Source organism: Corythoichthys intestinalis, chromosome 13, assembly GCF_030265065.1.
Source record: "Corythoichthys intestinalis isolate RoL2023-P3 chromosome 13, ASM3026506v1, whole genome shotgun sequence".
NCBI classification, from domain to species: Eukaryota; Metazoa; Chordata; class Actinopteri; order Syngnathiformes; family Syngnathidae; genus Corythoichthys; species Corythoichthys intestinalis.
The window spans coordinates 47,145,729-47,172,982 of record NC_080407.1 but is presented as its reverse complement, the minus strand read 5'-3'; the positions used below and the strand labels follow the sequence as shown (position 1 = coordinate 47,172,982).

Sequence of the window (27,254 nt, the reverse complement as noted above, 5' to 3'; positions counted from 1 at the left end):
AGGTCACATGCGATCTTTCAGTCACCAATTAAACCTTTATTACAGTAGTGTGTATTTTAATTTTGATGTACTGAAACCATGTTTTTCATTTTGGTAAAATCACCAGGCTTTAACAAACTGACCGCGCTTAAAGAGTTAATCTCCCGATTTCACCAAATCAATTTAAGGAGCATGGAAATAAATTATTATTTAAATAATAATGAGTGATGCTGAAACCGAAAATAAAAGACGTGCGAAAAGAAAAGTAAACTAGTATTTACGTTCGAATGGACGCTAACTATTACGATAAAACCGGAAGCTCGGAGCTCGAGCGCTGTTTCATGTTGTCATTTCCGGTCTGAGAGCTGCGATATTGCGTCACTTCCTGTCTGCGGGATGGGTACTGAGACGAGCGGCGCAGGGTACTGAGAGAGGCGGGCTGCAGCCAGACTCTCTTGTAAATTTCACCTCTTTTTTTTTTTAAACAGTATTTTCTGAGCGAACGGTCATTTTGGGTTCTCAAATGATAGAGAGCCTGCGTCATGTGAGAATTACGGTCGTTTTGGTGTTTGAACGCCATTTTGGGGGGGAAAGTGAATATTACAGATGAAAAGCTACCGTCGGTAAAGACTACGGACAATAGCACGCTGGCCCTTTAAGAACTTTGAAAGGAAGTCACGTGATCATCTGTCACTCGGCCTTACTTCCGGGTTCATGCACGTCCAGTGTTTGGTAAGTTGATAAGAAACATGATGATTTACATAGATATTTGGCGAGATTGGTCAACGTTTATGCATGAATTTTTAAAATGTATGATTAATATTTAAGTGTTGGCTAGTTAGAGGTTTTACAAAAGCTGAATTTATCAAATGTCCCAGGTTTTCCTGCATTAAGATTGCACTCGAAGGTGCAAGTAGCATAATCACCATTTAAAACAGTTTTTGCAAACGTTTGTGAATACGTGGTACGTTACTATTATGTTAAGATATTATTTATTGATTAATTTATGCCTCGCTTTTGAATGTTGACGCTAACATTCACGGTTGCAGCAAAAACTAAAAACAAAAAAAAAGCCCTATTCATTGCCAATGGTACATTCAACTCCATTGAACTTGAGAGGAATGATGCAGTGCCATGGACGGCGCGAGACGTCTAATTCATTTTGACGATCCAGTTCAAATGTCTGGCCAATGGGTTAACAAGGAAGTAACCCAAAAATGCTCCAAAAGTGATAGGAAGTGACAGAAAATTCTACTGGAAGTGACACATCTTGCAATTTCATGATTATTTTATCAGAGATGAACAGTGAAAACTTCGCATTGAGCGAGAGGCTGGTGTCGGCGTCGTACGTCCGCCAAGCGTGTCAAGCTCGCCGGAGCCACGAGCAGCTCATCAGGCAACTACTGGAGCAGGTGAGACCGTCATAAGTGAGCGCCGCTCCGGCTCGTCTCATTGTCCACTCGCAGGGGAAGTGTCCGGAAGAAGGTTGGAGTGAGAGCACCGTCGAGCTCTTCCTGAACGAGCTCGCCGTTATGGACAGCAACAACTTCCTCGGCAATTGCGGCGTAGGCGAGCGGGAAGGCCGCGTGGCCTGCGACGTGGTAGCCAGACGACATTACAGGTCAGGACTGGATTGAAAAGAGCCACGTGATTGGGCGTATATCATCGTCAGTAGCGCTGAAAGTTTTCTGAACACAGGTTGATCCACGGCATCGGACGGTCAGGTGACATCGCGGCGGTTCAGCCCAAAGCTGCCGGGTCTAGTCTGCTCAATAAGCTGACCAACTCGCTCGTACTGGATATTTTGAAGATGTCAGGTGTGTATCATTGTAGTTTGCTGCTAGCTTAGAATTGTGCTGCTGATATCAAAAATGTTCATGTAATTATGCCAATCACAACTTTCATAAGTGAACTCGTATGTGGAGATTAACCGATATATCGGTCGGCTTATATATGGAGTTTTTTTCCAATATTGGCCGATTAACAAAAAATATCGTCCAATTAACAAAGAAAAAAATGAGATGATTTTTAAAAAAAAAAAAAAAAAAAAAAAAAAAAATGGATTTTGATCAGGCATACATGTGGGCAACTGTAGCCACCGCTGGCTAACGGTAGGACCCCGGAAGGACCCTGCAGCAGCTTGAAGGCAGGAAGCTTCAGGCTTGCCGGTTTTGTAAATATTTATAGATTTTTTTTTTTATCTTGCATGAGAGAACATGCAATGTTGCTGTAACCTTCGAAGGTGTTTACTGAGCGATGCTTTCACTCTAAATGTAACTTGTAGCGTTAGCATAGCATTTTAGCATTAGCATGGCAAGCATCCTCTTCAACTCTCTTGTTTACATCTCGTCTTGACATCCTGGTGGGTTTCAATGATTTGAAAATAATCTTGCTAATAATGCTTTCACTCTAAATATACTGTAACTTGTAGCATTAGCATAGCTTGTAGCGTTCGCAGTAGCTTTAGCGTGGCGAGCATCCTCTTAAACTCTCACTTGTTTACAGCTCGTCGTGAGGTCCTGGTAGGTTTTAATTGTTTGAAAATAATGTTGCTAATAATGCTTTCACTCTAAATGTAACATATAGCGTCAGCATTAGCTTTAGCTTGGCGAGCATCCTCTTAGACTCACTTGTTTACATCTCATCGTGATGTCCCTTGGGTTTTAATTATTTGAAAATAATGTTGCTAATGATGCTTTTACTGTAAATGTAACTTGTAGAATTAGCTATAGCGTGGTGCGCATCCTTTACTCTCACTTGTTTACATCTCGTCGTGACATCCTGGTGGGTTTTAATTATTTGAAAATAATGTTGCTAATAATCCTTTCACTGTAAATGTAGCTTGTAGCGTTAGCAGTAGCTTTAGCGTGGCGAGCATCCTCTTAAACTCTCACTTGTTTACAGCTCATCGTGAAGACCCGGTGGGTTTTAATTGTTTGAAAATAATGTTGCTAATGGTGCTTTTACTGTAAATGTAACTTGTAACATTAGCTTTAGCGTGGTGCACATCCTTTAAACTCTCACTTGTTTACATCTCGTCGTAATGTCCTGGTGGGTTTTAATTATTTGAAAATAATGTTGCTAATAATGCTTTCACTCTAAATGTAGCTTGTAGCGTTAGCAGTAGCTTTAGCGTGGCGAGCATCCTCTTAAACTCTCACTTGTTTACAGCTCATCGTGAAGACCCGGTGGGTTTTAATTGTTTGAAAATAATGTTGCTAATGATGCTTTCACTCTAAATGTAACTTGTAGCGTTAGCATAGCATTTCGTTAGCATTAGCTTTAGCATAGCGAGCACCCTAATAACCACTGATATGCTGTTAAACCCTAACCCGAAGTTCAGAATTTTGACATTAGGCCTAATCTTCGAGTTAGCTTGGGGTTTAATTAGTCGGTGGAGTTGATTTTGACAAATTCCGTGCAGTTTCTCAGTTATTTGTTAGTTTCAGGGCTCCATAGTGACTAAGCTAGCGCTAGTCAATGGTGTTGAAATCAACTCCATTGAGTAATTAAACCCCCACTAACTCGAAGATTAAGCCTTATGTGAAAAATTCTTATCTCAACCTTTTAATTTAATAATCAGAAAGTCAATTACATGCAATGACATTTTTCTGTCGTCGTTGTTACGTTGAAGCAGGGAGAAAAATTGGTAAAAAAGTAACTAGATTACATTTTTGAGGCGTAATCAGTAATTATATTAATTTTCCAACTAATCTGTGACAACACTGCTGCAGGCGTGAGGAGCGTGAAGAGCTGCTTTGTGGTTCCCATGGCGACCGGCATGAGTCTGACTCTGTGCTTCCTGACTTTGCGCTTCCGCCGACCCGACGCCCGCTACATCGTCTGGCCGCGCATCGACCAGAAATCCTGCTTCAAAGCAATGATCACAGCAGGTGACGTCGCCGCGGGAGTCTCCGTGGGACACCCGCTAAAATCTCGCTTTCGCCCGCAGGCTTCATACCGGTCGTGGTGGAAAACGTGCTGGAGGGCGACGAGCTCCGGACAGACGTGGAAGCGGTGGAACGCAAAATTCTCGAGCTCGGAGCCGAGAACATCCTGTGTGTGCATTCCACGACGTCCTGCTTTGCGCCTCGAGTGCCTGACCGGTACAGCTAAGCCTTGATTTTTAATTAAGGCACAATCTTAGTATTGTTGTTCTTCACAGGTTGGAGGAGCTCGCCAAACTATGTGCCAAATTGAACATTCCTCACATAGTAAACAATGCATACGGAGTGCAGTCATCCAAGTGCATGCACTTGATACAAGAAGTAGGTACATCTGTGACGCTTATGAGTGCCATTTTTAATTTTTTTTTTTTCCCTCATCAGGGCGCCCGTATCGGCCGAATAGACGCCTTCGTCCAAAGCTTGGATAAGAACTTCATGGTTCCGGTCGGGGGGGCCATCATCGCCGGTTTTGACGAAGCTTTCATACAGGAGATTAGCCAGACTTACCCAGGTTCGAGTCTGCCAAAACTGCAAAACCATACATGTAGTGCTGCAACGATAAATCGATTAACTCAATTCGATAAATGCTACCAATACAATTTTACTGCTTCAAGGATTCGTTTAATTAGAGTGGTGATGTAGTGGTTACCTTTAGATTTATTGATTTGGATGGAAACACAGCCCTCTAGTGGCAATAGTGAATATGGCATCACTCAAACATGGCTGGATCCAGCTGCTCCCTTTTAGACTAACATAAGGTTGTTTTTGTTTTGGCTATCATGATTGTTTAAGTATATTTAGCAGTTTTTTGTGGGAATATGTGTTTGAACAATTTGTTAAAAGCACTGTAAAAAAGCATTTTATAACAATTAAGCTAGTGGACATTTGCTTATGGAAGTTAGCAAATTGTCCTTTTGTTGTATTTCGGTCCTCATTTATTATCCTGTTTGAGGCCAAGCTCTGGTATTTTTTTTTTTAATGCATTTATTGCTCCTTTGAAATTAAATTTTCAAGGATTCGTTTAATTAGAGTGGTGCTGTAGTGGTTACCTTTAGATTTATTGATTTGGATGGAAACAGCCCTCTAGTGGCAACAGTGAATATGGCATTACTCAAACATGGCTGGATCCAGCTGCTCCCTGTTAAGACTAACATGAGGTTGTTTTTGTTTTGGCTTTTAGGATTGTTTATGCATTAAAAATTTAGGTATAGTATTAGGTAAGTATATTTAGCAGGTTTTTTGTGGGAATATGTGTTTGAACAATTTGTTAAAAGCATTGTTAAAGAAAGAAAAAAAAATCATTTTATAACAATTAAGCTCAGGTCCTCATTTATTATCCTGTTTGAGGCTAAGCTCTGGTATTTTCTTTTTTTTTTTTAATGCTTCTATTGCTTCTTTGAAATGAAATTTATTCCGCAAAACATTAAATGTTCCTAATCCGTTGACTTAATTATTCGATTTAATTGATAGATTACTTAAACAATCGATAGTTGTTTAGTAAACAGCTTCCATATTGCAGGTCGTGCATCCGCATCGCCTTCACTTGACCTCCTCATTACTCTCCTCACGCTAGGAGCTCGCGGCTATAAGAAACTCCTGTCGGACAGGAAGGTGAGACTCTCTTGAAGCAATTGCGACAGTTTTAATATAGAATAAATGAAAAAAAAAAAGTTTGTGTAACGGCGTCCGTACGCTTTCTCACAGGAGGTTTACGCGATCTTGGCCGAGGAACTGAAGAAACTGGCGTCGGCGCACGGGGAGCGTTTGCTCGTCACTCCTCATAATCCCATTTCACTTGGTACAGCATTATTCTTTATTTGTTTCTATTTTCTTGCTTCCATGTGCTTGATTTGTAAATCATAAGGTGCCGGAACGCAAAGTACATATGACAGGGCAGGGATGACGAGACGGGCACAGGTCCCGGAACATACACAGAAAATGGTGCTGAAAACAACACGCAAATGCCCACTTGCCATGCTGTGGGACTTACAAGCCTCAATTTCAGATAATATCCATGGTATAAATGTTACAACAGCAATTTACAATTATTTAGGCTGTACGCTGCACAGCACAGGCAATTGCCCACATAACCACAGGTGGTACTTACAGTACCGTACAGTCTAATTTTTGAAACATAAAAAAATTCAGATATTACAATAAATAACACAAACCCATTCTTTTGCGAGTTTCATCCCCACCGTCCTCTCTGGCCCTAAAGTTCCCACCGATTTACAACCCCTAGCAATCACTCAGACATTTTATCATGTAGAACAAACTTTGATAAAAAGCTTGAAAAATAATTAATTAGTTCAAAAGTACAACTATTTAGCTTTCAGAAACACTCAAAGAAATGAATTAAAAAACATTGTGGTGGTCAGTAAATGTTACTTTTGTAGCGCAAGTGCAGGGAAATATGTATGGAATCACTCAATTTTGAAGAAAAAAATATGGACTCATGAGAAACAAACAAAGAAATAACAATTGAAACACATCTCTTGTATTTATTAGCACCCCCTCTGGCTTTTATGAGAGCTTGCAGTCTCTGAGGCATAGACCTCAGACTGCTGTGGACCATTTTTTTCAATTCCCACCACAGGTTATCAATAGGGTTGAGATCTGGGCTATTTGCAGGCCATGACACTGACTGGATGAGTCTTTCTCCAAGGAATGCTTTAACACTTTTAGCTCAGTGTAATGATTCATTGTCATCTTGGAAAATGACAAACATATTTTCAATTGAAAGGTGTCTAAAATTTGTAACACCAAACCAAAGGCCCAGCATCATCACCTTGTCTAATGCAGATTCTTGACACCTTGTCCAATGCTCTGTGGCATGATGCATTGTAATCTTGGAAAATGATTTCATTATCCCCACACATATTTTCAATTGAAGGGATAAGAAAGCTGTCTAAAATTTCAATGTAAACTTCAGTCATCTTTGTAAATCTCACTGGAACAGCATCAAACAAAAGTTCCAGCATCATCACCTTGTCCAATGCAGATTCTTGACTCATTGCTTAAAATAACCTTCATCCAGTCATTCACGGTCCATGTTTGCCTCTCCTTTGCCCATTACAGTCTTGTTCTTTTCTGTTTAAGTGTCAATGATGGTTTCCTTTTAGCTTTGATGTATGAAAATCCCATTTCCTTTCGGCGATTTTGCACAGTTCTGTCACATACCTTGACTTCAGCTTCCTCCCATTTTTTCTTCATTTGTCTTGTTGTACATCATGTTTTCAAGACATCTAGCCTTTAGTTGTTTGTCATGACGTTCGGATGTCTTCCTTAGTCTACCAGTACGCTTAACTTTAACAACCTTGCCATGCTGTTTGTACTTGGTCCAGCTGACTGTGAACAGCCCACATCTTTGGCAACCATGTGTGTAGCGTTACCTTCTTCAACAAGTTTGATAATCCTCTCCTTGTTCTCAAGAGACATCTCATGATTCATTGTCATCTTGGAAAATGACAAACATATTTTCAATTGAAGGGATAAGAAAGCTGTCTAAAATTTCAATGTAAACTTGTGCATCTATTGAAGGTTTAACCACAGCCATCTCCCCAGTGCCTTTGCCTGACATGCATCCGCATATCATCAAGGACTGAGGGAATTTTTGATGTTTTCTTCTTTGTAAATCTCACTGGAACAGCACCAAACAAAAGTTCCGGCATCATCACCTTGCCAAATGCAGATTCTTGACTCTTTTATATTATTTTCTGTACACGAGAGGTGCCGGATCTGCCTAAATAAGTCCCAGAACACAGGGAGGCCAAAATCAAGAGGTAGGATCCGGCACAAATTAACCCCTGCAGCTAGCGCAGCGCAAGAACTGCTGAAAAAACTTGTTTTGGCTGGAATAAATACTAAAAAAGCAGCCAGATTTGATTGCCATATTAGTTTTCTTCAAACTTTTTCTTTTTGGTACTATAGCCATGTCGCTGGACGGGCTCCAGGCCGGCTGTGACAAGGCGGTGACTCAACTGGGCGCGATGCTGTTCACGCGACAAGTTTCCGGAGCCAGGTACATACGCAGCAATCCTAAGTCTGATCGAGACGGATTCCCGAGGTAATCGTCAAGATCTCGTCCTTCGCAGGGTCATACCGCTGGATAAGGAGCAGACCATTGGCGGACACACATTCCGTGGGTTTATGTCGCACTCCGAGGCTTACCCGTGCCCTTACCTCAATGCGGCCGCCGCTGTGGGTATCACCCGTGAAGATGTAGCACTGTGCATCAAGAGGCTGGACAAGTGTCTGAAGACTCTGCAGAAGGAGGCCAAGCTTGCAAACTCATGGTGAATCCACAAACTCAATCTTATATTTGTGAGAAGCATATCACGGAATCCAATCATGTGACTCCTAAAAACTATTTTTATTTGATAAGAGATAGACCACGAAAAAAAAAACGGAGATGTTAGTTTTAATTTCATGCTAAGGAATTATTTTTTCCCTCCACTAGAGGGCATTCAAGCTTTTTGGACGGGTGATGTATCATTTTTGGTCATGAACTCTGTTATGTACAGTATAATAGTTCATATACGTAGATGTGCTGTTACTTCAGTACAGTTTTGGATGACTACTTGTACTTTTGTAGTACAAAGGTACCTGTACTTACGAACATCTCTACATACTAGAGCTGCAGCTACCGATTATTTACGTAATCGATTAATCTAGCCGTTATTTAGTTTAAATAATCAAGTAATCAGATTAGGAACGTTTAATGCGTTACAGAATCAATTTTTGGAGATGTCAAACAAAGGCTTGCTAAGATTGCAATTTCAAAAGGGCGTTAAATGCGAATACAAAAAATTCCCGAGTGTTTTTTTTTTTTTTTCAAACTATGCAGAATTGCACTTTCATTTCACAATAAATTAAAATACTTGAGTTTAGAAAATAATAAATGGGGATCGAAGTACAGCAAAACAATATGCTAACTTGCATAACAAATGTCCGCTACCTTAAATGCTAAAAAAATGTTTTTAACAATGCTCTTAACAAATCGTCCAAACAGATATTCCCATAAAAAACTACTAAACATACCTATAAACTAAATTACAAATGCATAAAAAATCACATTAGCGCAAACAAAACTTACAACCTTATGTTTGTCTTGACAGGGAGCAGCTGGATCCCTCAATGTTAGATGAGATGAGTTGCCACTAGAGCAGAAATGTCCAAAGTCCGGCCCGCGGTCAAATTCATCTGGTCCCCAGCCTCTGTCTTAAAATCAATTACGTCTGGCCCGTACACCGTATTGGCCGGAATATAAGATTAAGTTTATAAGTTTTTTGCATTGAAATACGACTGAAAAAGTGGGGGTCAGCCATCAATTATTTTAGTAGTCGATTAATTGAGTAATCGGATAAAGAACATAAAAAATTAAAATACCTCAGCTGAGCCCAATAAAAATAAATAAATGATCTTTTTCCAACAAAAGAACAATTGGCTAACTTACATTGCAAAAGTCCACTAGCTTAAATGTTATAAATTGCTAACTTTTTTTTTTTTTTTTTACAATGCTCTTAACAAATGGTTCAAACACATATTCCCACAAAAAAATGGTTAAAAACAGTATACCTATAAACTAAATTACAAATGCATTAAAAAAATTACCTTAAACAAAAACTTTGCTTATGTTGGTCTTAACAGGGAGCAGCTGGATTCAGCCATATGAATTGTTATGTCATATTCACTGTTGCTACCAGAGGGCAGTGTATCCAACCAAAACAACGCAAACACTTCAAAAAAAAACATTACAACGCCACTTTAATTAAACAAATATTCAAAACCGCAAAATTTACTCGAGTTAATCGATTAATCGTTGCAGCACGAGTATTAAATTTTCTCTATTATTGGTTGTTTACATATGCAATAATCGTAACAGGTATTTTATTACATGTTTTAATGCAATATAAAATATGTCTGAATTTTGTGGGGCTTGGAACAGATAACGGCATTTACATGGAAAACGCGTCTCTACTTAGAGAATCAATTTCGTAAGTAGAGGTACCACTGTATTTTGAAGTAACGTGAGTAAAAAATTTCAGCTACTCTATCCACCTCTGCGTGTCCAATCAGTGAGTTAAAAACACTTTATTGGTGAATGAGGTGCAATAAACGCACGTCTTACAAAAGTCAAAGAACTTTATTGGATGTGTAACATAGGAACGAAACACTGACACGGCAGAAGGACTTGAAGTTCCCTTTCGTAGAGGTGAAGGACTGCAGAGTAAGGATCAGTCAAACTCGTTCACGTTTCAGAAAGTTTGTCTTCAAGATGAAATCCGTGAGAACATGTTTATATACACAAAGTGAGTCGAGATCAAGAGAAAGTTGATTCAGAGTAGTGCCGACGGAACAAAATCATATTTAAAAGCTGCTACGTAAAGTCCGTAGCAAGCTAATTTCGCTATATTATGCATCCATACATTTTTCATTTATACTCCTAGTACGATTCTTCTTAATACTCCGTCGTACTAAGCAGTGGTCGGGACTTCTAGTCGTGGGTTCTTTTGTTTTTGATTGCACCTCCAACTATTCCCCCAGAACTTAAAAAGCAGATTGTTATTCAAATGGAATGAAGCTAGCATTCACGTACCCTGTAGGTTTTGTAAACATACCAACTAACTCTCATTCAGATCAAATATAAACCGGGGATTTTTAAGGGTGAAAAGGCATGTGGGTAATGAGTCCGTTCAAGGTGACCATGTAAGAAATCCAAGGATTTACTACAAATCAGCTGCAAGACTGTGGCACGCTTTGTCATTAAGACTTAACTCAACAAAAGAGCTGTTAAGCAACACAAGGAAGGCATGCTAAAAACAAAATCATCAAAAAGGCGAGATGTGCATTTACAGCGTCACTGCAATAAGTCGTAAACTTTTCTTACAGTGACAACGACAACGAGCGCTCAGAGTCGTCGTGATTAAGGAGGAGATGACGGAAAAGGACGAAATTAACCGAAGCTCACACCGCATGCTGCTCTCTTACAGCAGGGAAAACACAAATGTCAATCCGTAACACCGATATCTGCAGCCGAACAATCAGTGGCAGCAGCCGCCGCAATGACCGCCGCCGTGGCTGTGACCCACTGAAACCTCGCCGTGCTTGGTCCGCCGGCTCAGGATCTCGAACGAGCAGTCGTCGCCGCAGCAGCCGGACATGCTGGGCGAGGTCTCGTCCATCTCGAACCTGCGGGCCAGGACGGGGAAAATTAAAAATGATACGGGTATGTGCTCGTCTTCTCTGGCGCGGTACTCACTGGAGAGCGTCTCGGAAGAACTGATACGCGCCGTGGTTGTGTTTGAAAACTGTCAGCATGACTTTTTTCATATGTGTACTGCAAAGAGGAAAAAGTTAGCATTTGTGGCTTTTTCACACTACATTTTTCTATTGAAATGATGACAAAACTGTGAGCTAACTTCAGCTAAGGTCATGAAAGTACGTTCCAAAACTGTCAATAAAAGGGGAAGAAAACTGACAAAGCGGCAATTTTTGAGCAAAAGTGCGGAAACATACAAAAGATTGTTAAAGGAAGCTAATGTTAGCAAATGGGGCAGAAAGTTAACATTTGTGGAATTATTTTGCCACTACAGTGTATTTATCTATTGTAATGATGCCAAACCTGTGAGCTAATGAAATTATTATCAAAAACCGTCAATAAAAGGTAAAAAAAAAACTGACAAAGCGGCCATTTTTGAGCAAAAGTGCTGTAACGTAGATTAAGTGAAAGGAAGCTAACATTAGCAAATAGGGCACAAAGGTAGCATCTGTGGCAGTATTTTCTATTCTTTTTCTCCAATGATAGGAAAACTGTGAGATAAATCATGCTAAAGTAAGCTAATGAAAGTATTATCCAAAACCGTCAAAAAAAGGTAAGAAAACTCAAAAGTAGTCATTTTTGAGCAAAAGTGCTGTGAAGTACATTTAATGGAAGCTAATGGTAGCAAATAGGGCAGAAAGTTAACATTTGTGGCAGTATTTTCTATTTCTGCAATGATACAAAAACTGAGATAACTATAGCTAAACCAAGCTAATGAAGTATTAACCAAAGTGGACATTTACGCAAAAGTGTTGCAACACAGATTAAGTTAAAGGAAGCTAACGTTAGCAATTAAGGCAGAAAGTTTATTTTCCCACGACGGTGTATTCCTCTATTCTATTCTAATGCCAGAACTGTGAAGTAACTATAGGTAAGCTAATAAAAGTATTATCTAAAACCGTCCATAAAAAGTAAAGAAAACTGACAGAGCGGCCGTTTTGGAGCAGAAGTGCTGTAATGTAAAGTTAAACGAAGCTAACGTTTGCAAGTAGGCCAGAAAGTTAGCATTTGTGTCAGAATTTTCTTTTTCCCTCTTGATACGAAAACTGTGAGCAAACTATAGCTGAACTAAGCTAATGAAAGCATTATCCAAAACCGTGAAGAAAACTGACAAAGCAGCCATTTTTGAGCAAAAGTGCTGTAACGTAGATTGAGTTAATGGAAGCTTACGTTACCATATGGGGCGGAAAGTTAGCATTTGCAGCTGTATTTTCTATTTTATTTCTCTAATGATACGAAAACTGTAAGCTAACGATAGCTAAACTAAGCTAATAAAGTATTAACCAATACCGACACAAAAGTTGAGGAAAACTGACAAAGCAGACATTTGAGCAAAAGTGTTGTAACAGAGATTAAGTTAAAGGAAGCTAACGTTAGCAATTAGGGCAGAAAGTTAGCATTCATGGCATTATTTTCCCACTAAAGTGTATTTCTCTATTCTAATGATACTATAGCTAAGCTAATGGAACAGCTAACGAGCATCCAAAACTGTCAATAAAAGGGAGAAAGCTGAGAAAGTGGCTTTTGTGGAGCTGTAAACTTAAGTTAAAGGAAGCTAACGTTAGCAAATAGGGCACAAAGTTACCATTTGTGACAGTATTTTCTTTTTCCCTAATGACGTGAAAACTATGCAAACTATAGCTAAACTAACGAAAGTATTATCCAAAACCGTCAATAAAAGGTGAAGAAAACTGCTGTGAACTACATTAAGTTAATGGAAGCTAATGTTAGCAAATAGGGCAGAAAGTTAACATTTGCGGCAGTATTTTCTATTCTATTTCTCTAATGATACAAAAACTGTGAGCTAACTATAGCTAAACTAAGCTAATGAAAATATTTAAAATCGTCAATAAAAGTTGAAGAAAACTGACAAAGGGGCCGTTTTGGAGCAGAAGTGCTGTAATGTAGATTAAGTTAAAGGAACTAACGTTAACAAATAGGGCACAAAGTTAGCATTTGTGACTGTATTTTCCCTTTCAATAATGATACGAAAACTGTGAGCTAACAGTAGCAAAACTAAGCTAATGAAAGTATTATCCAAAACAGTCAATAAAAGGTGAAGAAAACTGACAAAGCGGCAGTTTTTGAGCAGAAGTGCTGCAACGTAGATTAAGTTAAATGCTAACGTTAGCTTCCTTTATGGCATTATTTTCCCACTACAGTGTGTTTCTTTATTCTATCTAAATTAAGCTAATGGAACTGCTAACAAGCTAAATTAAAGGAAGCTAAGCTTAACATCAGCGCTATATGGTGCAGGGTTTTTCAGCGATAGATTTCTTTTGAACTGATATACTTTGGTGATATATTGCGATACTTTGCGGTGTTGATGTATCGTTTCAAAAAGATGTTATTGTTTAATGAAGGAATTAACCGGTTGCCAGCAAGATTTTCCCAAAGACGCTAGAATAGTGTCTATGCCAACTGATTGGCTGCCATTGACGGCGCTAGACGTCCCAATTCATTGGAACTGGGAATGTTCATTTGCTGCCAACCCTTCCAGTTCAAATGGATTAGATGCATACTACAGACAAAGTGCACTACGTTGTGTTCGTAGAATTTCAATTTCCCACCTGTTAGCTATGAGCTGTAAAATCTGGATGAGGAATTTGCCGAGTCCTTTCCTTCGCACTCTGCTCTCCAGCTGCACCTCGTAGCTGTGACGTAATCCCCGAGTTAGAACCCGGCCGTTCAATACATTTGACATCAGACGGCATCCTACCAATAAAGCACCTCCTCCCCGCACTCCACGTCGAATCGGAAGTGAGAGAAAGCCACTGGGGCGGATTCGCCGTCTCGGGCCAATAGGTACCACGCTCTCTCGTCATTCATCTCTTCCCTCTTCTCGCGCTCCTTCCAGCCCCATTCGCTCTGCTCGTAGCTGACAAGAAGGCAGTCGTTTTTAGTCGTGTGGCTCACGATACTGAACGTGTAAATGAAAACATTGAAACGGAGCCTTACAGCGTTTGCATGTTTGCTCGGGTGAGTTCGAAGGCCCACTCCACAGACAACGGGTTGAGGGCAGTCACTCTCTTGCACTCGATTTGTAGGTTTAATCTGGGTTAACAAATTGTAAACAGTAAAAACAATGAGGATTAAGGGAGAGGTTTGCACTAGTTATATCCGATTCCAATCCAAATCTGATTTCTAGGGCCATTTGAGCTGTTCAGACTGAGAAGCATCTCATCTGAAACCCGGTACGTGGTTTTAATCCAACCTGCCATTAATCTGATATCTGTGCTTTTGGGACTCTTCACATTACAAAAAAGCAATCCAGTTTCAATCTGGATGGGCTAAAAATCCGATTGAAAAAGGCCTTAAATACACACCCGTTCCTGTCGTATTTTTTGAAGGCAGGAAAGGAATCCAGTGGATCGTCAAGCTGGGAAAAGGCACAAATTTCAGTCAGTCAGTGTTATCTTTTTGGCATACTTTTCTGCACTGAAGTCACCTTATTGGCAGCGTCCACCTTAGCACAGACGGCGTCCATGGCTGCCCTCTCCTCCAGACGCCGTGCTTTCTTCTCCTTCGCTCTGCTGGATTTCCTCTGGACACAGAAACAAAACATTTATTGATGATTGAACATACGTGATCACGAAGAGAGTTCATGCAACTTTTTTTGCTAGATGGATATACAATACTTATCCGTAGGGCTGCAGCTATCGATCATTTTAGTAGTCTATTAATCGAGTAATCGGCTAAGGGACATAAAAAATTTAAATACCTGAGCTGAGCCTCAAACGGTATGAAAAAAAATTAATAAATGAGGTAGTGCTGCAACGATTAACTCGAGTATTCGATTAGAAAAAAAATATTCAAATTAAATTTTGCTGCTTCCAGTAATGGTTTGTTTCAAAAGTGTTTGCATTTGGTTTTATGAACTCTGCCCTCTAGTCTGCCTAATTTCACATGGCGGAATCCAGTACTCCCTGTTAAGACCAACATAAGCTAAGTTTTTGTTTGAGCTAATGTTTTTTAATGCATTCGTAATTCAGTTTAACGGTCTATTTAGCCGTTTTTTAGTGGGAATATGTGTTTGAACTATTTTTTAAAGAGCATTGTAAATAAAAACTATGGCATTTTGTAGCATTTAAGCTAGCCGATTGTTCTTTTGATGTCCAGTACATATCATTTATTTTTTTTATACCGTTTGAGGCTCACGTCAGGTATTTTTTTGTGTTCCTTATTCGATTACTCGATTAATCGACTACTAAAATAATCGAACGCTGCAGCTCTAAAATGAGGTTCCAAGTACAACAAAAGAAAAATTGGCTAATTTACAAAAGTCTGCTAGCTTAAATGCTATAAAATTTAATGTAAATGTACGATCGGGTCCGACCACCTCATTTTCAAAGTATCAGAATCGGCAAAAAAATATCGGACATGCCTTTTTAAAATATATATATTTATATATATATATATACATATTATTTAAATCGTTTTCTAATTGTATGTAACGTTACAGACAAAATGTCTTCACTCATCCAAAGTAGTTTTGGCTTAAAGTAGGGCTATCAAATTTATTGCGTTAATGGCGGTAATTAATTTTTTTTTAATTAATCACGTTAAATAATTAACGCATGCGCTGCACTACCCACTCACGCATTGTCGCGTTCAATCTATAAAGACGCCGTTTAACCTATAGATAGCGCTAAAAGGCAGCGTATAATGAGAAGAGGGAATTTTGACAGCCTTTGGAGCCATTGTTTATGTGGCTAAAGCCTTACAATAGTTCTCTCAGCAATTAAAAATAACATGGGAGGGAATGTGGGGAAGAAAAGTAGTAGTTGATCATTTTCTTAACACCCTATGTTCTTTCCCAACGCAGAGAAGATATATCAATTAGTGCCCCTACGCACAGTCATGGTTGCACTTCCTATCATGCATTTGGGCAGAAGTTAAATGGCTGCATTTACTGAAAGCTCAACAAAGACACTAGATGGCAATATTTAGTCACAATATACAAAGTCACATTTATCCTTTAAGTCTTTCTATCCGTGGATCCCTCTCACATAATGTTTATAATGTAAATGCCATCTTGAGGATTTATTTTCATAATAAACAAATACAGTACTTATGTACTGTATGTTGAATGTATACATTCGTCCGAGTTTTATTCATATTTTTCTTAATGCATTGCCAAAATGTATATGATCGGGAAATATTGGAATTGAATCGGGAAATATCGGGATCGGCAGATACGCAAACTAAAACGATCGGGAGCAAAAAAACATGATCGGAACAACCCTAGTTCGAACACATATCTAAATTACAAATGCATTAAAAAAATACCTCAAAGGAAAACTTGTGTTTGTCTTAACAGGGAGCAGGTGGATTCAGCCATGTGAAATGAGTTCTCATATTCACTGTTGCCACCAGACGGCAGTGTTTCCACCCAAATCAATAAAACTAAATGCAAACACTTTCAAAACAAACCATTACAACACCACATGAATTATTATTATTGAATTTGAATCTTTTTTTCTAATCGAATTACTCAAGTTAATCAATTAATCGTTGCAGCACTACTGATCCACATGCAGAATTTGTCAGTCATCCAGACCAACCTCCGGGTGGGAGAGTGCGACCACTGAGCCAGATTAAAGCTCAGGATCCGAGGGAACACGTGGATGGCTTTAAAGCAAAGAGTCTAACGCAGAATGGAGATCGCCACTCGCGGGCTTACAATGGCAAACCGAGTGTTAGCTCACATGCTAAACAGCATCCTCTCTCCTCATCAAGTTCATCTGTCTCGCCACACTAGAGCGAACGCGGCAACAGCAGCAACCCTTTCATTCACTGCTCTTGCCAGCCCGTTCGACTCACCCCCATTTCGCCGCCGCGATCGCGTCGTTTTCTCCGTCACCACCCCCGAGGAACGCTCCTTAATTTTTGTCCCCGATGCTTATGAGTCGCCGCCGGGGAGCGATCGAGATAGCCGCCGAGGACGACAATGATTTCCGAGCTAACGAGGCTAGTAGACGACAGCGCCGGCCGGCCCGTGCTCGGAACGGGACCCCAAAAAAATTCTTTTCGGCAAGGAGAATCGACTGTCCGTCAGTTTAATCACGCAATTTCTTGGCCGGATTGACGACAAAACTGCGGGGTTGAATTTATTCCAGGTCCGTTTTCCTTTCGTCTTTCTTGACGCCGCTGCGCCTGCCGTCCATCCGCGAGGCGTTCACGTGCTCCTCCCAAACTCCCGACTTTACATTACCCAACAAAAGACAACATCTTTAGGACATATTTAGTGTCGTGTTTTTTCTTGGACTAATTGAATCTATGAAAAAAAAGGTTCAATCCAGTGGAAGGGGGAGATTATTCACACGTTAACATCGTTTAATGGTCACGTAACAGAATGCTCAATATTAAATACTCCTTTTTCCGGGAGATTGAATGTAACACACACTAGCGCGAATTAGTGTTCCTTGTTCGGGAAGTACTTTTCTGCCTTTAGTTTTTCCTCTTAATTTTGGAAAATTAAAACCCGGAAACGTGCCTAATTATTTGTTTTTAATGTGTGTCAACAAAAATAAAATGAGAAATAAATCGTCTCCCGTTTTCCCGATTAAAAACGGGTTAAAATTTCAGTAAAGGAAAACGAGCCTTAACTCATATTGGGGAAAAAATGGTTTAACTAAACAGAATCGGAAAAGAAAATATCGTCCGTATTTATTTTCGATTGCTTTTGACGCTTTGTTTATACAGATAGCGTTTGCGCATGCGCACTATCACATGCGTTCCCTATCGATAATCGCGATGGTGTTTTTTAAATATATGGCTATCATTTAAAAGTTTTTTTCAACTTCTTCAAATTATTATTTAAAAAAAAAACATTTTTCAAAGTGATTGTTCATAATTAAAATGTATCCGCGACGTATGACGAATATTCATGACCCGGAAGTTAAACAGAGCGGAAACGGAAACGAAATCTTGATTTTTTTTTTTTTTTTTTTTAATTGACAAACAACAAACATTAGAACATAAGTGGCATGGTTCAATGTTTAACAACTTTAGAAATAACAGACAAGCCTAGAACATAATTATGTACATAATAACAAAAATTACAATCACATTAAAAAAAAGTAAAATGGAGGAAAGAAGAAAAAAAATACAGTACATACAAAATAAGTAACAGTAAAAGAAAAAGACTAGGGTCTACTAGCCAAGTCCAGCTCCTCAGCAATTTCACACAGTTTTAAAGCATTTTTCCCCTTCATATGTTTCAAAGAAGAAAAATAGTGAAATCATTCTTTGTGAAAAATATTAAAAGTAGGAATAGATTTGAAATATTTATTCTTATGTATGAAAAATTTCCCAAGAATAAGACTTATATTGATAACCAGGTCGTGCGATGACTCTGACAGAGATGCCATATAAAATATTTTCTTTTGTGAAACTAGACAAATTTGCCAATTTAGGAAATAACCAGTCATACAAATCTGCCCAGAACGCAGTAACATATTTACAATCAAAAAATAAATGGTCAATCGTTTCAATGTCTTCATTACAAAAAACACAGTTGTTGTGGTCCAAATTAAAACGGAGCCTTAAAAATTCTGCTGAAGGGTACACTTTGTCAATAATTTTATAGTGAACTTCCTTTGCCTTTGGGAAAATTGGAAATGTAAAGAATTTGGATCTCTAAATTTCAACATCTTTCTTAGGGGAAAAAAAGCCAAATTGAAGTTCTGTTCGACGAAAATGGGTACATTTCATTCACAAAAAAATTCCGAATTTTGACATAGGGTAATTTTGAATCATTGATATCGAACAAATTTATTTACCAACAGCAAAGGAAGTGTCGACTCTAGCTTCATTTGAAACAAATTATAAGACATCTTAATCATCGACTTGGGTATTGCTTTAATAAGATTGTTATATTGCTTTTTATCAATCCAATTATGTTTGGAAAATAGTCTTTCAAAAGACGCAATATGTCCAGAATCATCAAAAAGGTGCATCACTGACCAAATTCCTCCCTCTAGCCAATTGTGATAAAGCAGTGAATTATTTTTGAGCAGAATATAACAACAATTCCATAACGGGGTAAAAAAAAAAAACAAAAAAAAAACCGACCATTTGTAATAAGGCTTTTTTTCTTAAAAAACAACCATGTATAGTCAGGCTTTTTTTTTTTTCTTTAAAAAAGGACCAAGTATTGTAAGGCTTTTTTTTTTCCTTAAAAAAATACCATGTATAATAAGCCTAGTTTTTTTTCTTTTACAAAAACAGCCAAATATTGTAAGGTTTTTTTCTTACAAAAAACAACCATGTATTGTAAGGCTTTTATTTCTTTAAAAAAGGACCAAGTATTGCAAGGCTTTTTTTTTCTTGTAAGGCTTTTTTTTTTTTTTTGTAAAGAAAAAAACAAGGCTTATTTTACATGTTTTTCCTTAAAAAAACAACAACCATGTATATTAAGCCTTGATTTTTTTCTTTACAAAAACGACCATGTATAGTAAGGCTTTTTTTTCTTTAAAAAACGACCATGTAACGTGAGGCTTTTTTTTTTCTTTGCAAAAACGACCATGTATTGTAAGGCTTTTTACTTAAAAAAAAAAAACGACCATGTATAGTAAGGCTTTTTTTTCTCTAAAAAACGAGCATGTATAGTGTTGAGGTGGTTGCAGCTCAACGTTGCATTCGTAGGAAGAATTGACGGAGAATAGTTGTCTTTTAGCCAAAACTCGGCGTATTTAAGTTCCATTGACATGCGGATACATCCTCTCTCATTGCTGTCTTCACAGGCAATCCCACAAATCAAAGTCATCAAAGTCAAACAAGAAGAAGTAATAAAAGTAGCACTTTAGACAATTTAAGTCCCATCCTGCCATCTTGTGGCGAAAAGATAAGATATCATTAATAACAAGCAATATGAACATTATTTCAACATCAACTGAGGACACATTTATGAAGACAAAACATTTCCTCCACCATTTCTCTCAACATATAGTAAGGCTTTTTTCTTAAAAAAAACGACCATGTATAGTAAGACTTTGTTTTCTTTACAAAAACGACCATGTATAGTAAGGCTTTTTTTTCTTTACAAAAACGACCATGTATAGTAAGGCTTTTTTTTTTCTTTACAAAAACGACCATGTATAGTAAGGCTTTTTTTTTCTTTACAAAAACGACCATGTATAGTAAGGCTTTTTTCTGAAAAAAAAGAAACGACCATGTGTCGTAAGGCTTTTTCTTTCTTTACAAAAATGACCATGTATAGTAAGGCTTTTTTCTTAAAAAAAAAACGACCATGTATAGTAAGGCTTTTTTCTTAAAAAAAAAAAAAAAAACGACCATGTATAGTAAGGCTTTTTTTTTCTTTACAAAAACGACCATGTATAGTAAAGCTTTTTTTTTCTTTACAAAAACGACCATGTATAGTAAGGCTTTTTTTTTCTTTACAAAAACGACCATGTATGGTAAGGCTTTTTTCTTAAAAAAAAAAAACTACCATGTATAGTAAGGCTTTTTTTCTTTACAAAATGACCATGTATAGTAAGGCTTTTTTCTTAAAAAAAAAAAATACCATGTATAGTAAGGCTTTTTTTTTCTTTACAAAAACGACCATGTATAGTAAGGCTTTTTTTTTCTTTACAAAAACGAGCATGTATAGTAAGGCTTTTTTCTTAAAAAAAAAAAAAAATACGACCATGTATAGTAAGGCTTTTTTTTCTTTACAAAAACGACCATGTATAGTAAGGCTTTTTTTTCTTTACAAAAACGACCATGTACAGTAAGGCTTTTTTTCTTTACAAAATGACCATTTTCTTAAAAAAAAAAAACGACCATGTATAGTAAGGCTTTTTTTTCTTTACAAAATGACCATGTATAGTAAGGCTTTTTTCTTAAAAAAAAAAACGACCATGTATAGTAATGCTTTTTTTCTTTACAAAAACGACCATGTATAGTAAGGCTTTTTTTCTTTACAAAAACGACCATGTATAGTAAGGCTTTTTTTTCTTTACAAAAACGACAATGTATAGTAAGGCTTTTTTCTTAAAAAAAAAACGACCATGTATAGTAATAATTTTTTCTTAAAAAAACCGACCATGTATAGTAAGGCTTTTTTTTTTCTTTACAAAAACGACCATGTATATAAGGCTTTTTTTTTCTTTACAAAAACGACCATGTATAGTCAGGCTTTTTTTTTCTTTACAAAAACGACCATGTATAGTAAGGCTTTTTTTTCTTTACAAAAACGACCATGTATAGTAAGGCTTTTTTTTCCTTTACAAAAACGACCATGTATAGTAAGGCTTTTTTTTTCTTTACAAAAACGACCATGTATAGTAAGGCTTTTTTTTTCTTTACAAAAACGACCATGTATAGTAAGGCTTTTTTTTTTTTTTACAAAAACGACCATGTATAGTAAGGCTTTTTTCTTAAAAAAAAAAAAAAAAACGACCATGTATAGTAAGGCTTTTTTTTCTTTACAAAAACGACCATGTATAGTAAAGCTTTTTTTCTTTACAAAATGACCATGTATAGTAAGGCTTTTTTCTTAAAAAAAAACGACCATGTATAGTAAGGCTTTTTTTTCTTTACAAAAACGACCATGTATAGTAAGGCTTTTTTCTCAAAAAAAAAAAACAAACGACCATGTATAGTAAGGCTTTTTTTTTCTTTACAAAAACGACCATGTATAGTAAGGCTTTTTTTTTTCTTTAAAAAACGACCATGTATAGTAAGGCTTTTTTCTTTAAAAAAAAAAAACGACCATCGACCATGTATAGTTAGGCTTTTTTTTTTCTTGACAAAAACGACCATATATAGTAAGGCTTTTTTTTTTCTTGACAAAAACGACCATGTATAGTAAGGCTTTTTTCTTAAAAAACAAAATGACCATGTATAGTAAGGCTTTTTTTTCTTTACAAAAACGACCATGTATAGTAAGGCTTTTTTTTCTTTACAAAAACGACCATGTATAGTAAGGCTTTTTTTTTCTTTACAAAAACGACCATGTATAGTAAGGCTTTTTTTTTCTTGACAAAAACGAGCATGTATAGTAAGGCTTTTTTCTTAAAAAAAAAAAAAAAAACGACCATGTATAGTAAGGCTTTTTTTTCTTTACAAAAACGACCATGTATAGTAAGGCTTTTTTTTTCTTTACAAAAACGACCATGTATAGTAAGGCTTTTTTTTTCTTTAAAAAACGACCATGTATAGTAAGGCTTTTTTTTCTTTACAAAAACGACCATGTATAGTAAGGCTTTTTTTTTTCTTTACAAAAACGACCATGTATAGTAAGGCTCTTTTCTTAAAAAAAAAAAAACGACCATGTATAGTAAGGCTTTTTTTTTCTTTAAAAAACGACCATGTATAGTAAGGCTTTTTTCTTAAAAAAACCGACCATGTATAGTAAGGCTTTTTTTTCTTTACAAAAACGACCATGTATAGTAAGGCTTTTTTTTTTTTTTTCTTTACAAAAACGACCATGTATAGTAAGGCTTTTTTTTCTTTACAAAAACGACCATGTATAGTAAGGCTTTTTTTTTCTTTAAAAAAACGACCATGTATAGTAAGGCTTTTTTTTTTCTTTACAAAAACGACCATGTATAGTAAGGCTTTTTTTTCTTTACAAAAACGACCATGTATAGTAAGGCTTTTTTTCTTTACAAAATGACCATGTATAGTAAGGCTTTTTTCTTAAAAAAAAAAAAACGACCATGTATAGTAAGGCTTTTTTTTTCTTTACAAAAACGACCATGTATAATAAGGCTTTTTTTTCTTTACAAAAACGACCATGTATAGTAAGGCTTTTTTTCTTTACAAAATGACCATGTATAGTAAGGCTTTTTTCTTAAAAAAAAAAACGACCATGTATAGTAAGGCTTTTTTTCTTTACAAAAACGACCATGTATAGTAAGGCTTTTTTTTTCTTTACAAAAACGACCATGTATAGTAAGGCTTTTTTTTTCTTTACAAAAACGAGCATGTATAGTAAGGCTTTTTTCTTAAAAAAAAAAAAAAATACGACCATGTATAGTAAGGCTTTTTTTTCTTTACAAAAACGACCATGTATAGTAAGGCTTTTTTTTCTTTACAAAAACGACCATGTACAGTAAGGCTTTTTTTCTTTACAAAATGACCATTTTCTTAAAAAAAAAAAACGACCATGTATAGTAAGGCTTTTTTTTCTTTACAAAATGACCATGTATAGTAAGGCTTTTTTTCTTTACAAAAACGACCATGTATAGTAAGGCTTTTTTTTCTTTACAAAAACGACCATGTATAGTAAGGCTTTTTTTCTTTACAAAATGACCATGTATAGTAAGGCTTTTTTCTTAAAAAAAAAAACGACCATGTATAGTAAGGCTTTTTTTCTTTACAAAAACGACCATGTATAGTAAGGCTTTTTTTTTCTTTACAAAAACGACCATGTATAGTAAGGCTTTTTTTTTCTTTACAAAAACGAGCATGTATAGTAAGGCTTTTTTCTTAAAAAAAAAAAAAAATACGACCATGTATAGTAAGGCTTTTTTTTCTTTACAAAAACGACCATGTATAGTAAGGCTTTTTTTTCTTTACAAAAACGACCATGTACAGTAAGGCTTTTTTTCTTTACAAAATGACCATTTTCTTAAAAAAAAAAAACGACCATGTATAGTAAGGCTTTTTTTTCTTTACAAAATGACCATGTATAGTAAGGCTTTTTTCTTAAAAAAAAAAAACGACCATGTATAGTAATGCTTTTTTTCTTTACAAAAACGACCATGTATAGTAAGGCTTTTTTTCTTTACAAAATGACCATGTATAGTAAGGCTTTTTTCTTAAAAAAAAAAACGACCATGTATAGTAAGGCTTTTTTTTCCTTTACAAAAACGACCATGTATAGTAAGGCTTTTTTTTCTTTACAAAAACGACCATGTATAGTAAGGCTTTTTTTTTCTTTACAAAAACGACCATGTATAGTAAGGCTTTTTTTTTCTTTACAAAAACGACCATGTATAGTAAGGCTTTTTTTTTTCTTTACAAAAACGACCATGTATAGTAAGGCTTTTTTCTTAAAAAAAAAAAAAAAAAACGACCATGTATAGTAAGGCTTTTTTTTCTTTACAAAAACGACCATGTATAGTAAAGCTTTTTTTTTTTTTTTACAAAAACGACCCTGTAACGTGAGGCTTTTTTTTTTCTTTGCAAAAACGACCATGTATTGTAAGGCTTTTTACTTAAAAAAAAAAAAACGACCATGTATAGTAAGGCTTTTTTTTCTCTAAAAAACGAGCATGTATAGTGTTGAGGTGGTTGCAGCTCAACGTTGCATTCGTAGGAAGAATTGACGGAGAATAGTTGTCTTTTAGCCAAAACTCGGCGTATTTAAGTTCCATTGACATGCGGATACATCCTCTCTCATTGCTGTCTTCACAGGCAATCCCACAAATCAAAGTCATCAAAGTCAAACAAGAAGAAGTAATAAAAGTAGCACTTTAGACAATTTAAGTCCCATCCTGCCATCTTGTGGCGAAAAGATAAGATATCATTAATAACAAGCAATATGAACATTATTTCAACATCAACTGAGGACACATTTATGAAGACAAAACATTTCCTCCACCATTTCTCTCAACATATAGTAAGGCTTTTTTCTTAAAAAAAACGACCATGTATAGTAAGACTTTGTTTTCTTTACAAAAACGACCATGTATAGTAAGGCTTTTTTTTCTTTACAAAAACGACCATGTATAGTAAGGCTTTTTTTTTTCTTTACAAAAACGACCATGTATAGTAAGGCTTTTTTTTTCTTTACAAAAACGACCATGTATAGTAAGGCTTTTTTCTGAAGAAAAAAAAAAACGACCATGTGTCGTAAGGCTTTTTCTTTCTTTACAAAAATGACCATGTATAGTAAGGCTTTTTTCTTAAAAAAAAAACGACCATGTATAGTAAGGCTTTTTTCTTAAAAAAAAAAAAAAAAAAACGACCATGTATAGTAAGGCTTTTTTTTCTTTACAAAAACGACCATGTATAGTAAAGCTTTTTTTTTCTTTACAAAAACGACCATGTATAGTAAGGCTTTTTTTTTCTTTACAAAAACGACCATGTATGGTAAGGCTTTTTTCTTAAAAAAAAAAAACTACCATGTATAGTAAGGCTTTTTTTCTTTACAAAATGACATTGTATAGTAAGGCTTTTTTCTTAAAAAAAAAAATACCATGTATAGTAAGGCTTTTTTTTTCTTTACAAAAACGACCATGTATAGTAAGGCTTTTTTTTTTCTTTACAAAAACGAGCATGTATAGTAAGGCTTTTTTCTTAAAAAAAAAAAAAAATACGACCATGTATAGTAAGGCTTTTTTTTCTTTACAAAAACGACCATGTATAGTAAGGCTTTTTTTTCTTTACAAAAACGACCATGTACAGTAAGGCTTTTTTTCTTTACAAAATGACCATTTTCTTAAAAAAAAAAAACGACCATGTATAGTAAGGCTTTTTTTTCTTTACAAAATGACCATGTATAGTAAGGCTTTTTTCTTAAAAAAAAAAACGACCATGTATAGTAATGCTTTTTTTCTTTACAAAAACGACCATGTATAGTAAGGCTTTTTTTCTTTACAAAAACGACCATGTATAGTAAGGCTTTTTTTTCTTTACAAAAACGACAATGTATAGTAAGGCTTTTTTCTTAAAAAAAAAACGACCATGTATAGTAATAATTTTTTCTTAAAAAAACCGACCATGTATAGTAAGGCTTTTTTTTTTCTTTACAAAAACGACCATGTATATAAGGCTTTTTTTTTCTTTACAAAAACGACCATGTATAGTCAGGCTTTTTTTTTCTTTACAAAAACGACCATGTATAGTAAGGCTTTTTTTTCTTTACAAAAACGACCATGTATAGTAAGGCTTTTTTTTCCTTTACAAAAACGACCATGTATAGTAAGGCTTTTTTTTTCTTTACAAAAACGACCATGTATAGTAAGGCTTTTTTTTTCTTTACAAAAACGACCATGTATAGTAAGGCTTTTTTTTTTTTTTACAAAAACGACCATGTATAGTAAGGCTTTTTTCTTAAAAAAAAAAAAAAAAAACGACCATGTATAGTAAGGCTTTTTTTTCTTTACAAAAACGACCATGTATAGTAAAGCTTTTTTTCTTTACAAAATGACCATGTATAGTAAGGCTTTTTTCTTAAAAAAAAACGACCATGTATAGTAAGGCTTTTTTTTCTTTACAAAAACGACCATGTATAGTAAGGCTTTTTTCTCAAAAAAAAAAAACAAACGACCATGTATAGTAAGGCTTTTTTTTTCTTTACAAAAACGACCATGTATAGTAAGGCTTTTTTTTTCTTTAAAAAACGACCATGTATAGTAAGGCTTTTTTCTTTAAAAAAAAAAAACGACCATCGACCATGTATAGTTAGGCTTTTTTTTTTCTTTACAAAAACGACCATATATAGTAAGGCTTTTTTTTTTCTTGACAAAAACGACCATGTATAGTAAGGCTTTTTTCTTAAAAAACAAAATGACCATGTATAGTAAGGCTTTTTTTTCTTTACAAAAACGACCATGTATAGTAAGGCTTTTTTTCTTTACAAAAACGACCATGTATAGTAAGGCTTTTTTTTCTTTACAAAAACGACAATGTATAGTAAGGCTTTTTTCTTAAAAAAAAAACGACCATGTATAGTAAGGCTTTTTTTTTCTTTACAAAAACGACCATGTATAGTAAGGCTTTTTTTTTCTTTACAAAAACGAGCATGTATAGTAAGGCTTTTTTCTTAAAAAAAAAAAAAAAAACGACCATGTATAGTAAGGCTTTTTTTTCTTTACAAAAACGACCATGTATAGTAAGGCTTTTTTTTTCTTTACAAAAACGACCATGTATAGTAAGGCTTTTTTTTTCTTTAAAAAACGACCATGTATAGTAAGGCTTTTTTTTCTTTACAAAAACGACCATGTATAGTAAGGCTTTTTTTTTTCTTTACAAAAACGACCATGTATAGTAAGGCTCTTTTCTTAAAAAAAAAAAACGACCATGTATAGTAAGGCTTTTTTTTTCTT

At 35.8% G+C, this 27,254-nt stretch overlaps 2 protein-coding genes across 5 annotated transcripts; one reads left to right on the top strand and one right to left on the bottom strand.

The window, feature by feature from the left end:
• Nucleotides 1-504: 504 nt before the first annotated feature.
• On the top strand, nucleotides 505-11,699 carry sepsecs (Sep (O-phosphoserine) tRNA:Sec (selenocysteine) tRNA synthase). The gene is made up of 13 exons (XM_057855849.1): nucleotides 505-711; nucleotides 1,276-1,391; nucleotides 1,446-1,600; nucleotides 1,678-1,796; nucleotides 3,714-3,872; nucleotides 3,932-4,085; nucleotides 4,145-4,247; nucleotides 4,308-4,437; nucleotides 5,446-5,537; nucleotides 5,631-5,724; nucleotides 7,857-7,947; nucleotides 8,021-8,221; nucleotides 10,818-11,699. Exons 2-13 carry the CDS (start codon nucleotides 1,278-1,280, stop codon nucleotides 10,849-10,851), a joined length of 1,446 nt encoding a protein of 481 aa, XP_057711832.1. The 5' UTR covers nucleotides 505-711; nucleotides 1,276-1,277; the 3' UTR covers nucleotides 10,852-11,699.
• On the bottom strand, nucleotides 10,053-17,618 carry naa40 (N-alpha-acetyltransferase 40, NatD catalytic subunit). 4 transcript variants are annotated; one of them, XM_057855852.1, is made up of 8 exons: nucleotides 16,956-17,618; nucleotides 14,696-14,791; nucleotides 14,574-14,626; nucleotides 14,206-14,301; nucleotides 13,967-14,125; nucleotides 13,818-13,901; nucleotides 11,188-11,265; nucleotides 10,053-11,117 (listed from the first exon to the last, which is right to left on the bottom strand). In XM_057855852.1, exons 2-8 carry the CDS (start codon nucleotides 14,732-14,734, stop codon nucleotides 10,970-10,972), a joined length of 657 nt encoding a protein of 218 aa, XP_057711835.1. In that variant the 5' UTR covers nucleotides 14,735-14,791; nucleotides 16,956-17,618; the 3' UTR covers nucleotides 10,053-10,969. The 4 variants fall into 4 exon arrangements, with proteins under 4 accessions (XP_057711835.1, XP_057711834.1, XP_057711836.1 ...); XM_057855851.1 differs by having other exon boundaries at nucleotides 17,071-17,613; XM_057855853.1 differs by lacking the exon at nucleotides 16,956-17,618 and adding an exon at nucleotides 16,537-16,948.
• Between the last annotated feature and the right edge of the window lie 9,636 nt (nucleotides 17,619-27,254).